Source organism: Harpia harpyja, chromosome 3 (assembly GCF_026419915.1).
Source record: "Harpia harpyja isolate bHarHar1 chromosome 3, bHarHar1 primary haplotype, whole genome shotgun sequence".
Taxonomy (NCBI): Eukaryota; Metazoa; Chordata; class Aves; order Accipitriformes; family Accipitridae; genus Harpia; species Harpia harpyja.
In genome coordinates, this window is record NC_068942.1 from 2,565,777 (window position 1) to 2,578,757 (window position 12,981).

The 12,981-nt window shown below is 36.2% G+C and overlaps 1 protein-coding gene across 1 annotated transcript in view; it reads right to left on the minus strand.

The window, feature by feature from the left end:
• Nucleotides 1-12,981, minus strand: part of NKAIN2 (sodium/potassium transporting ATPase interacting 2) — a 565,357-nt gene that overhangs the window by 256,222 nt on the left and 296,154 nt on the right. The window contains exon 3 of the mRNA XM_052781168.1: nucleotides 8,376-8,456. Within this exon, the coding sequence (XP_052637128.1) occupies nucleotides 8,376-8,456 (81 nt within the window). The remainder of the gene's footprint in view (nucleotides 1-8,375; nucleotides 8,457-12,981) is intronic.

The following is a 12,981-nucleotide window of genomic DNA, read 5'->3' on the forward strand; positions in this document are numbered from 1 at the left end:
CCCAATCAAAAGTAGGTCTTTGTGTCACTTGCCTATCCATCCTCACAGGGATGAGAAACATGGGGAAAACTTGATGAGAAAGTTGAGAAAATCTAGACTTCGTGAAGAATTTCAGATATAACATTGGTTTGCATTCTCCTTGCTGTCTCCTATTTGTTGGTTCCCACTTATTCTGTTTCATCACATACTAAGACTACACACCATTTAGGACAGGCTCTATTTATATTATGTGTGTCTAGGTGTCATATTATAATGGCACCCTGATATCAAATTGGGGCCACTAGATGGTACTGCAATATAATTAATAAATATTAAAATGTAATCTCATAAATATATATTTGTTTTTTTCTGTAATGTCTTGGCTGTAGCATATGAAAGATTTGCAGAAATATCCATGGCACTGCCTTTAGAGCTATACTAAAAACTCCATGTAACTATAATATATGCAGCTGTAAGGTATATGTTAAAATACGTGCCTACTGATCTTAACAGTATAACTAAGGTACTTAATACATGGGTACACACATATATGATATTTATACAATACATATACACATATGTAAATCATCATATGGAATTATCATCTGATCAGTCACTACACTTACTCATTTTCATGTGTTCCTGTATTCGGTGCATAACTATTAGATTATGGGAAAAAGTGTGCGTATATAAATCAATATGCAGATGTATGTTTATTCATGAACTCAGAATTTTAAAAGATAAACTTTGTACAATAAGCAAAATCTCTACAACCATATTTCATATTTTTCTATACTTTGAATGATTTCCTATCACACTTTGCTTCACCATTAAAGAGATGAAAAATTCCACTTTTATCTAAATGTTTTCCACCATATGCTATGTCTACAGTAATAAACAGTTTAAATTTTATAATCAGTTATCTTCTAGCTGGTAAAGATCTTGAGGTTTAAAAATTGCTGCAAAACTAAATTATCTGAAACCATAAGCATGCTTAATAGTATCTACCCATGAAACAACCCTCAGAATAACCTAACACTGCTGGTTGCCAGCACTATTTTCAATTTTCATCTGTTAGATATATGATCAAGCATGTCAAATCTGCCCTGAGTAATAGAAGTGAAAAAATAAAGTCATTTACTTAAAACATTCTGATAGCTATTTATCTGAAAATCCTGGTCAGATTTACTGCTCAAAGGCATTTACCTACAAAGTTAACCAGATGCTTTGAGTTGAAAACTAATTTAATTTCTCTGTTATCTTAACAGGACATCTGTTAAAACAACATCCAAAGAAGGTAATATGTTCAAAATTAAACATCCTGCAGGTTGTTTTATTAGAGTATGTGCAACATTGACATTTAACTGTTAATGACCACTGCCTTACAAAAATAATTAGGATATGTGGAATCAAAGCAGTATAATGATTATACTAATGGACACGAAGTAATGCAGAATGAACGTGTAACTGGTGTATGTTCCATCTTGTTGCCAAGTTCATTGCTTTGTTACAACTGAGTTACACTGAAGATGAATGAACAATTTCATTTGTTTCCTTCTTTCATCAGCTTTACCTAGGTATCAAACTGTCCCTTTAAAATCAGAGTATATTAGTTGCATAAAGTGTTCAGTGCTTATAGCCAGCGTGTTTTTTGAGCATCATGAGTGACAAGCTATGCAAATTATATCCTGAACTAATTTGCATTATTGCACTTAATTTGCATATGGATATAAACTGCATTTCAGAGCAGCTAGGTATCAATCCAAGCAGTGGTATGTGAATGTCAGACGCATAGGTGGATGTCTGCTTGAAAATGTTGGGATTTTGAAGTGGAAAAATACTACAAGGTGCCTATTTCTGGTTGGTCCTTATAACTTTGCTGGATAAGATGGTGGGGACAAATGAGAACGATAAGAGGAAACATGGGGTCCGTATCTCCTCCCAACCCTCCCATTTATTCCTAGCAGCAATGCAGGGCTGATGTTAATTTGTCTGTTGGCAGGAAGTGCTACAACCATTGCTGCTTCTTCCCATTAGTGTCATCCAATGGAAAAGGAAAAGAGAAGGGATGGACTGCACTACAGCCACTAAAAGTCAGCCATATCTGGCTAATCCTGGACTAACATCTCAGGTCAACAAGGGAAAGGTGGACTCGTCAGCAGTGAAAAGTTGTTAATGCGTGAACATCAGCTGTGGGTGGATTCCTAAACTGCTCATTTCCTCCTTAAGACCTTTTGCGTGAGATGCTCTCCCATCGTCCAGGTTGGTTGCTGAGCCTGGCTGGAGGCAGGAAAATGGGCTAGCCATATCCTGAAGTCCCTTCTGGCCTTACGTTACTATGAACTATGACTATGTATGAAAACACTGATTTTAATCACAGTGCACATTGGCAGTTGGGGAATCCCATTTACATGATTTCTTACATTTGTCTTTATTACTCTGCTTTCACAATGTGCAGAACAGTCAAACTTGCTGTTCAGCTACAGAGTGGGTAATACTTGCAGATAATAAAACAGCAGCAAACTCTCCCTAAACTTTCCTTTCTCCAGTAGTTCCTCTGCACTCCCAGAGCTGCCTCTCTCCCCAGGGGTATTTCCCAGCAATGCCCTTATATTGCCTTCCTCCTGCTCCCTATCAGTTACTGGGGAGCCTTCACCAAGTTTTGGTTAATCTTCCTGATTCATACTTACCTAGCAGGAAAGGGGAAGAGTTACACATTTTCAGCATTCTATTTGACTGCAAGGTTTATGTGTCATGTTTTCAGTATTTCCCCAAATACAATATCAGGCAACTTAAATATAAATTGATATAAATGGAATTGTCTTTGAACTAAAGTATTCTAATTCTTTTTTAATGTATTAGTACTTCTTCCAGATAACAAGGATAACCTTCATCTTTCCACATTTTACTTAAGATACTTTATAGCTTTACATATATGTGAAGACCCTTCATTATTCTTCCATAGTAAAGCACGTAAAATTGTGAAAAGTGAACTGATTATTTATTACATGATAATTAACTATTTTTCTTGTGAGGTGCAACAGGCTGTGCGGTTGGAAATAGGAATTTGACTACAGAAAGGACAAAACAAAAGCTGAAGTACTCAACTTCAGTTAAAAGCCTAAAGGGGGTGTTAGAAAAGATGGAGCATGACTCTTCTCAGAGGTACACAGTGAAAGGACAAGAGGCTATGTCACAGATTTCAGCAATGGAAATTTCAACTGCATATCAGGAGAAAACTTTTCACAATGAGAATGGTTAAGAACTAGAGAGGTTGTGAAATTTCCATCCTTGGAGACTTTTAAAACTTGACTGACTAAAACTGTGAGCAACCTGCTCTAACTTTGAAGTTGGTGCTGCTCTGAGCAGGAGACTGGATTAAGTGACCTTGAGAGGTCTCTTCCAACATGAATTAGTCTGTGATTCTGTGGGTCCAAGTTATCTTATATTTGCAGATATTTGGGGTGGGTAGGAGAAAATGTTTCAGAAACATTTTCTTTCCCTTAAAACTTCTGGCAGAAAGCAATGTGATTACATATTTTTTGTTAGTTTACATTTTAATAGCTATAATACATTCAGTTCTTTGTATGATATTTAATAATTTCAAATAAGTGTTTTTTTTAATCTTTCCTATTCTTTCATGTTCCCCCTGTTGCACCTCAGGACAATATAGGAAAGGAAGTAACCTAATTTGAATGCAAATAGCAACTTTTTTTTTAAAGAACAGTAGCTTGCAACTCATATCTGTAGAATGAGCACTAAAATCATGAGGAACTGCACCTTAAGTACACATGGTGAGCTATGTACATACTATCACCACTGTGCTCAGGGTTCTTAGGTGCCACAGTTCTGTAAATAAGCTTTCATAGTATTATTCTACATGTTTTCAGAGAAGAGTTGAATGAAGTACAGGATGTACTTGTATGAAGTATGGAAATTAATTACATAATGGCCAATGAGAAGAAAACAAAATATGTAATGGTCACATATGGTAAGAAAAGTGGTTTGCTTTTTTTTTTCCTTGCCCCTTTATTAAGCTTTTTCTGACTGCTGCAGTACATGTATGATGCATGATCCAGTATGACAGCCTCACTCAGTTCCCAAACCTGATTCATCTCTAAAATAGGCCATGCTGTACAGAGATGAAGGAAAGGATTGTGAAAAAGAAAAAAAATACAGTTGTGACTGCATAATTAAAAGCTATATAAAAATGAATGTACAGAGAGAGCTAAATTATGCTTATACAAGGAACCTTGATTCTGGCATTTCTTGATATTGGAGTGTTTGACTTTCAAACACCTATTTTTGTGTCAAAAGACATATAAGTACAACCTTATGATTTTATATGTTATATGTAACCTTTGTATGTTATTAGGTATGAATAAGGAAGATGTCAAGAGTGCCACACAAATAGAAACTAAGTAAATTTTGTCAGTTAAAATGAGTTTTTTAAAAGTGTATTCTTGGTCACATTCACATAGTACTTCTAGGGACTACAGCAAAGTGATAGTGGAGCTCAGCCAGGTGGCAGTGAGAGGAAAGCTCTTGTGTCTGGTCACACAAAAGTAGGGTTGCATGCAAGGAGAACCAAAAGTACTGGCACAAGGCTGGAACCATGTGCAGCAAGAGCTGCTTTGGACCCTGAACTTCAGCTGGTCCTCCTCATCCACCACCCCAAGTCCAGCCTCCGCCTTGACTTCCAGTAACTCACAGCAGCAGCATCTCTACGCTCCCGCACTTGTGATGGGACCAGTGCAACCTCAGCCATGCATTTTTTTGCAGTGAAAAAATGTCTACTCATTTTTAAACTAAAAATGTGAGTTCGATAGTTCTTATTCTGCTTCTATTCTGCTTGTGGGATCCTTAGACATCATTAGGGGAAGCTTTTAAATGCCTTGAAGAGTGCTGTTTCTTCATTACATGAGCATTTGCAGCACTCTTTCTACTGAGGGTCTTTATTCAGAGCTTGTTGCTGAATCCCATAGAAGTAAATGGGAGTTTTGTCTGAAGAAGAAAGTAAAAAATGCTAAACAGACTGTTAACTTATGTTAGGGTTTGGGGACTTTTTTTGTTGTTGTTGTTTTTCTGAGATAGCTAAATCTAGTTCCTTATGTCCTTTTTTGAGATATTTAAATAAATCATTGAAATATTACATTTTCTCAGTGATGATTTCTATTATGTTTTCTTTTTTGTTTCACTAGTGTACTTCAGATGTGCCTCATTCAACATAAGAGGTTATGCTTTTTGGATGCTACATTTGCTTAGCCACAGGCCAAAATAAATATTACCACTCCTGAAACCTTAAAGTCCTACTTATACTGAGTATGGCACTCACCAGCAAGCAAAACAACACACAGACTAATTAAATATTATTGAAGAGTAATACTGAAAAGTAAATCTGAGAAGTAGGTTTTCTAGGCATTCATTCACAGAGCTAGATAACAATCAAGGTTAAGAACAAGTGATTGCACTTCCTATTTGTTACAAACCTTTGTTACAAAGCCATAAATATTCCAGCTTGCTGTGAAACAGTTTCAGCAAAGACAACCGTGCCTCAAGGACAGAAAATACTTAGTGCAATGCCATTTTCCACAAGATATATACGATTGTAATGGTATATAATGCAAATAGATTTGCATGGCTGTTCACTAATAATCCTTGAGCATCTTCAGTCTCTTCAGAGATGATTACCTCATTGTTCTAAAAATTTCTGAGTCTTTGTAGGCCTGTTTCAGTGCAATAAGGAGAAGCTGTGTAAATGTCATGACCTCTGCCCCCACAACGAAAATAGAAAAGGATGAAGCTGGCAAGCATTTTGTAATAAGATATATTAACAATTGAAATATGTCCTCTCCGTTGTATCAGCAGGTGATGATGGAAAAATTGACGTACATACACATAGAATAAAAGCTGTCCTCAAAATTTAAAAAAAAAGCCTTTCTTTTATTTTATTTGGTAGAAAGCTTTAAATTATACATATAAAAATAAACTATACCCAGCTGAACTATTATTAGGCTGTAATTTTAACCTATCAATTCCTAAGCCATGCTGTGCAGGAATCCTCTCTCATGGTTTACAACCTCAGAGGCATCCCTCTGGTACTTGCTTAAAGGTTATTTTTTATTCTCTGTTTAGAACCGATTCAAACCCAGAGCTTTTTTCAAGGTTCTACGTGCCATTCCAAACACAAAAAAATACACAGGAGTATCATTACAGATTTGAAGTTGCAGTTATTCCCAGATGAAAATATAAATAATAAAGAAGATTCAGTGCAAGACGTATGAATGTGACTGAGAGACTTAAAACTTAAAATGATCCATTTTGTAAGATATCTACATCTGTAAAACAGTTGGAGCCTCTAAAGGATCTAGAACAGGAGGATAAGTTTTATCCATCCAAAAAGCTGGGTATCTTTCCCTTAGACGTTTATTTCTAGGCCCTAGATCTTGCAGAAGATTTGATCATGTGGGAAAGTTTTGATGTACCATTCGCAGTTGAAAGGGAGAGGAGAGTGATGTCCCATGTGTGAATTAGACCTTTTGTAGACAATGAGTCGATCTGCACCTATTTCTTAAATCCATTATCTAGGAACTTTCCTTTTCTCCCCCTCTTTACCGATGCTGTTGGGCTGAAAACCAGATGAAGTGGAAGGAGTATACTCTACTGGGTATTTCAAGGCAGATCATATCACCGGAACAAATAATACCTCTAAAGACCAAATAAAAATTTTAACTGCATCCAAATATAAGCCTGAACCATATGGTTGGTTGGGAAACACTCTGGATCACACAGCCCTAGACTTCAGAAAAAAATCAGTTCCAGGTTTAGATACTGTTTTTGGCCCATCTTTATTCCAGCTAGCACTCACTAGTGTTCTTAAGCTTTTATATCCACTAAAACAGTGCTCAAACAGCTGCTCCTCCTTTCCCCCTTCCTTCCTACTCCCTTTCACTTCCCCAGACACGATAAGCGCCCCAATGTTTACAAGTTTAGGAATGCAGGTGGCTGAAACAAGCAGGTGGAAAGAGGGTGGATTGGGTTGAGTATAATTGTACAACAGGTGCTGGGTTTGTTATATACATTAGTTCACTTAGCAATACAGAAAGAATTTTAACCAAATAAAAGATAATATATGCAAGTTCTTTCATTTACTATGTTTTTGCCAAGCTTTTAATGAGATTGGGCCTGTCTGAAGGTATAAAACCCACAAAGTGTAACATTTTACCTGCAGAAAATTACTTTACACCCTCAGGAAATGAAATTCTGATCCTTTTGAAGTCAGCATCTTTTGAAGAAACAGATTACATGGGGATGAAATATCCCAGTCTCTAGTATTTTTTGTACTTTGGGGGTGATTTGAAAGAAAATACAGGTAAAGGAGTATCTTTGCCTCATTTATTCTTCCTATAATTGTGTGTAACTTTCTGCATCATAACATATCAGTAACTCACAAAGGATCAGAGAATTACATCTGTAATTTACAGTTGGGCTAAACTCCCTTTAACCAGGAACGGCAATTAAATATCTGAGTCAAGAAGAAAATGTGATCTCTTTCACACACGAGATTCTCCTTGATGGTCAGTTCACACCACTGTGAGCATAACTCAGCATGGACAGCAATATTCAGACTCAGTTGATACTTATTACTCTAACAAAATATTTTGTTACCGCTGCTAATCTTTTATCCCACAAATTGGCAGCCTTCTGGGAATGCCTTAGAAAGTAGGAGTTTGGGGTTGAGATGTTGATTTGAGCCCATTACCAACTGCCACTTTATGTGTTACACTCACAGTGTCACTAAAACCCTATAAATATGTCAATCTTAGGAAAATATATTTTTCCTATTGATTTTGACTGTGTATAAGTGTTCAATCATAACATTCCTACCAGAAGCACAAAGTTAAAAAGCACTGCTGTAGCCAAACGGCAATCTATTCTGGCACCTCAGTTTGCACTTTAATTTAATGAAAGACACTTTGTTTTACAATTATTATGCTGTGGTATAAGAACCCTGAAAGGAATCCAGCTAAGTAACAGTGAGCTAAATGGAACAAAAAATATTTGTTTACCCTTGAGATGGTAATCTTTTGTATTCATGAAATCACTAATTAATGTCTCTCATAGAGGTGAAATTGCATTGCAGAATTACTGAGGGGGCAAAAAGAGGTAATTCTCTTTTAAAACAGATATATACCATTATTGTTGTGGGCATCAGAAGGTATATGCTCATTACTGTCTAGATTAAAAGTTTCTAACATACCCAGCATACTCCAAATTTCCATCATACTACCCTGATTCTAATAACACTAAGACAATGAGTAAAACAGAACACAACCTTTCAACTGGGGCATGTTAACAAAGTGCTGATGGCTTAAATGTATCCAATGATAAATTACCTTTGAAAGGTCCCCAGCCTCCAAATAGAAGCAGATAACAAACACATTCCATGTAACCCAAAGGACCAGCCAGGCAGCATACTGGAGGGAGGAAGAGAGAAACAGTGCATTAATAATTTCACTATCAACTGAGTTAACTTAGTTCATTAGACAATTAGTTCAATCCAAGACAAAACCAGACTATAAATATGGTGCATATGAATAAAAATGTTGCATATAAAAAAGAATCAAGAATAAATTCTTCCCTTTCACAGACACAATCTAGAGTGACCTAGTGAGTACTCAGTCACACCAGAAAATCTGTATCTGAGAAAACAGTTGATAGGTCTGACATCTGAATTTGAAACTAATCTGGATCTCTTATTGTTGTTCTAATGGGGAATATTGCAATATCAAGACAGGTATGCAATATCAATTATATGTGAGAAGTGAAGAGCTGATTTTTCAAATGGTTATTCAAGTATAACTTACTAAATAACAAAGTCTAATTGAAGTAGGCACTGGCTTCTGCAACAGTTCGGATTTAGTCTCAAGAAATTAAACCTATATATATAACCTCAAGAAAATAAACATATATATATATATGTTATTTTGCAGCATTTCTACAAATTATAGATGGATTTGGTCATGACAGCTGCCTCTATCAATATATTTTGTGACATTCCAGAGTATGGTTCATAATTATTCAACACCCTCAGGGGCAGACTGTGTTTAAATTGGCAATTTCTTTGGGTTTTGTTTTTGGTTTTGTTTCATTTTGTTTTACAGTGTATAGGAGGAGTACTCATGCTTAAGCAATAACTGTTCACTGGTAGTTGCCAAGCTTCTTATTCACGTATCTGATGTGAGTAATGGAGTACCTGTTTTCTCTCCTGGCCACTACTTTGCTTTTTTTTTTGTATTTATAAGACCTTATGTGCTTGGACTGGAAACTGCATTTCCCTGCCCTAATGCTGGAGGATCTTGTGTAATAAAGTTTGACCTGCTGTTGCTACTCTTATCTAAAAGTTTGTGCTTGAGAACTTCCCTTGACAAATTATTCCATCATCTAATAAACCTTAGGATCTACAATGTTTTTCTAATGGCTGTCGTAGCTATCCTCTAGTTGTTCACAACTCAATTCTGCACGTTTGCTAATTTCATTCCACAGACCTATGGCACTGCATATGTGTGAAATATGGCAGAGACACAACACTATTCCCTACCTGTTATAGCTGAGGGCTATTTCCTCCTTTTATATCACCAACCCATTTCTCTCAAGTATTTACAGACTTACTCTTCTTGTTTTGTTGTCTTTTCTCCAAACTATACTGATTAAATTTTGTTAAACTACTTTTCCAAATCAGGAAACCCTGCTTTCTGCACACCTCTCTATTAAATCACCTTCCGAATAAGCAGACAATATTTTAGACCAGACACTATCTAGCCCTTACAAAAAATATATGACAAACCATTGTTTGTCATGAATGAAAATCTCATTCTGTAAATTCAGTAACAAACTATGCAGGATTCTTCCTGCATTTCTCTTGGAAGTGCTGTTTTGCATCAGATTATCTATCATTCAACATGCCATTTTCTACTTAACTTTCTAGATACTGTGAAAATACTACAATTCTGTCCTTTCTCAGGAGATCTAAAGTGAGACTACATCCAACATAAGTAAAATTTAGGCCTATTCCTATTTCTTGTTTTTATAGATAACCAAATAATTGCCAGCCAGCCTAGCTATTAGGTAGACCACGTACAGATTTTAAAGAATTATGATAAATATTGATCTAATGAAAGCTAACACAGTTTTAAAGGTTCGAATTGCTTTAGACAGAAGTACTTTTAAGTAATTTAAAGCATACAGATTACATATACTTTGTAGGACAGCTCTTTCTGGTCCATAGATCTGGTCACAGATCATAGATTTATTTAGGTCAGGAGGGACCCTCTGGAGGTCACCTGGTCCAATCTCTGCTCAAAGCACAACCAGCATAAATCAAGCTGTGCAGGGATTTGTCCAGTTGAGGTCTGTATATCTCCAGGGATGGAGATTTCATGGCCTCTCTAATGCACATCTTCTCTTTGAGCGTACGCTGCTCATAAAACTGCAACATAGGAACTTAATTCAGATGCATGGTCTTAACACACTCATATTTTTTTTTAAATCCAACTCTGAGACATTAAGAATATTGAGCATTTAATTTTCCTGTAGCTTGCTCATGGTACACCTGGCTTCACACGTGACATGGAGCATTATAACTACCAGAAAAAGAGAAGGAAACATTAATTTAGATTCAATAACCTTAATCTGGCATTTTTTCCTAACTTTGCAGCATCTTAACTTGCTGGTTTTCACCAATTATTTTAAGACTTTAATGTTACATACAAGTATACATATACTCTGATAGAGTTAATACAAGTATTCCTTCTGACACAAAAAGATAATTGGTTTTCTTGCAGTGAAAATTCTAAATACTGCATTTAGACTGATTTCCCAAAGAAATGAGACTTAAGCAGTAATATCCACATGTGATATCTGTTCCCTTGAAATAACTTCTGTGCTCCCAAACAATTTTAAGCAAACTGGACAAAAGACTAGAAGATTCAAAGATATTTTTTCACAAAAGTTTCAGGAAAATAGTCCTACAAATGGGAAGAGATACTCTATTAAGTCCTCATACAGAGAAAGACTTACTCATCTTTTATCAGTCAACACGAAGGGGAAAAAATGTGGGAGAGAGCCACTGGAAACTAGGTTTTGTTAGGTCGGCTGTTCATGGCACAATGTGTCACACTGCACATAAGCAACAGCTGATTAAAAAGCTCCCTGTGCCCAGCACATCCAGCAGAATGCTCCAAGGCACTTTGGAGCTGCTTGTCCCAGCGGAGAGCTTACATGAAGAAGTGAAACTTCTTTTCCACTGTGTAGTCTATCACCAAAAAAAAGACAAATTTATCTGACTTTTAGCTGCACTCTTTTAACAAACATCTGCTGTTACTGGACTACAGATAAGGTTTAAAAATGTCTTTTAAAAGTATGTGTTAAACTGCTTCCTTTTGAAATGTTGTATTAAGTGTTTGCTGCCTGAATTCTGTGGATAAACACTGAGTATAATTGTCTTGAAATACAAGGATGCTCCTGCTTCCCACTGCTTCTTATTTCAGATGCTTCAGATCTAGCACATCTCTTATCTCTGGATCACATGCAGTCATAAATGCCTCTTGTTGTCTACGTGCTTCAGCAAATTGTTGCGGAAATTCAGCTCTGAAGGTCTGTGACAATGAACAAATCCCTCTGGTACTCTCTATTATATGTATCTAATTAGAAACACATTTTATAAGAGTTCTTCAAAGGGCTATAGCTGTATTTTTTTGTCATATGTGGGAGTTCAAGACAGCTGCATTATCTGACAGAAGCCACCACAATGCTACAGCAGTCACATATCAACAAGACAAGAACCTTGATGAACACACACTTGACCAAGCAGAAGATACTGACAGGAGGCATAGCAATGACAACACAGCTTATTATTTTTATGGAAATCCACACTGGAAAGCAGTAGAACTGGAAGGCTAAGACTGAAAATTTAAATCCTTACTGTTTTGCAAAGTTGTAGCCAATCAGTAAAAGCTAGGGGGGGTTTGTAGAATAATTTATATAAATACAGCTCTTATATGGTAGAATACACACTCACCCTTCTTCAAGTAAACATGAATTTATAACTGTCTACAAAGAATTATGAGAAGAATTACCTACTTTATGATTTATTGATACTGTTTAGTTACAGGTTTGAAAATTTGCTATGAATCACCACAAATTAATATAGGATGTCTTTTTTCTTGGGGAATGGGAAACTGAAATATTAAAATTCTTGTAAAAGAACGAAGAATCCATACATCCTTCTTCACACTTCTCTCAAAGTTGGCTAAGTCGCATTATCTCCATTTTACTAACAGGGAAACAGAAAAATGATCACAAGGGCACAAGAACCAAAGGTCCAGGTAGCCCACTACTGCCTTTGATATAAACCTGGTCACCAGAACTCACACCTATTACTTTTGTTGCTTTGCCTGAAGGAGAAATATGTCACATACCTTTTGAGTATAAATAGTGAGCAACTCTGACAGCTATGAGCATTTTACATATAAGCATTTTTTTCACAGAACTTTACATGGCATTTCTCTTGCTCCCAAATTCTTTTTGGATATGTGAGTCAATTACAATCACATTTGACTGAGGGATACAAGGGCTCCAGACCTACAAGATACTACCTTGTGCAATTCAAAGCTATTGAATTGTTGTAATTAGTGATTAGCTACTTATTTTCTTTTTAAAAATGTACACAATTTTAGTTTCAGATTCTTCCAAACCTGAAAATATTAGGCCCCCAGACCTGTCCATGCTCCATTCAGGAAAAAGGAACTAAATGCATTTCTGAAAATGATAATTACTACATTTGCCATAGTAATTCAAAATGTGATTTTTTATGCTACCTGGGCAAGAGCACTTGAGTTGTTCAAGGGTCACCTTGAGCCCAGCATGTCTGGAAAGAACAACTGTCCACAATTATCACTATCTTTTCTTCTAGAGTTATTTTCCCCTCATTTCCTCTGTCTA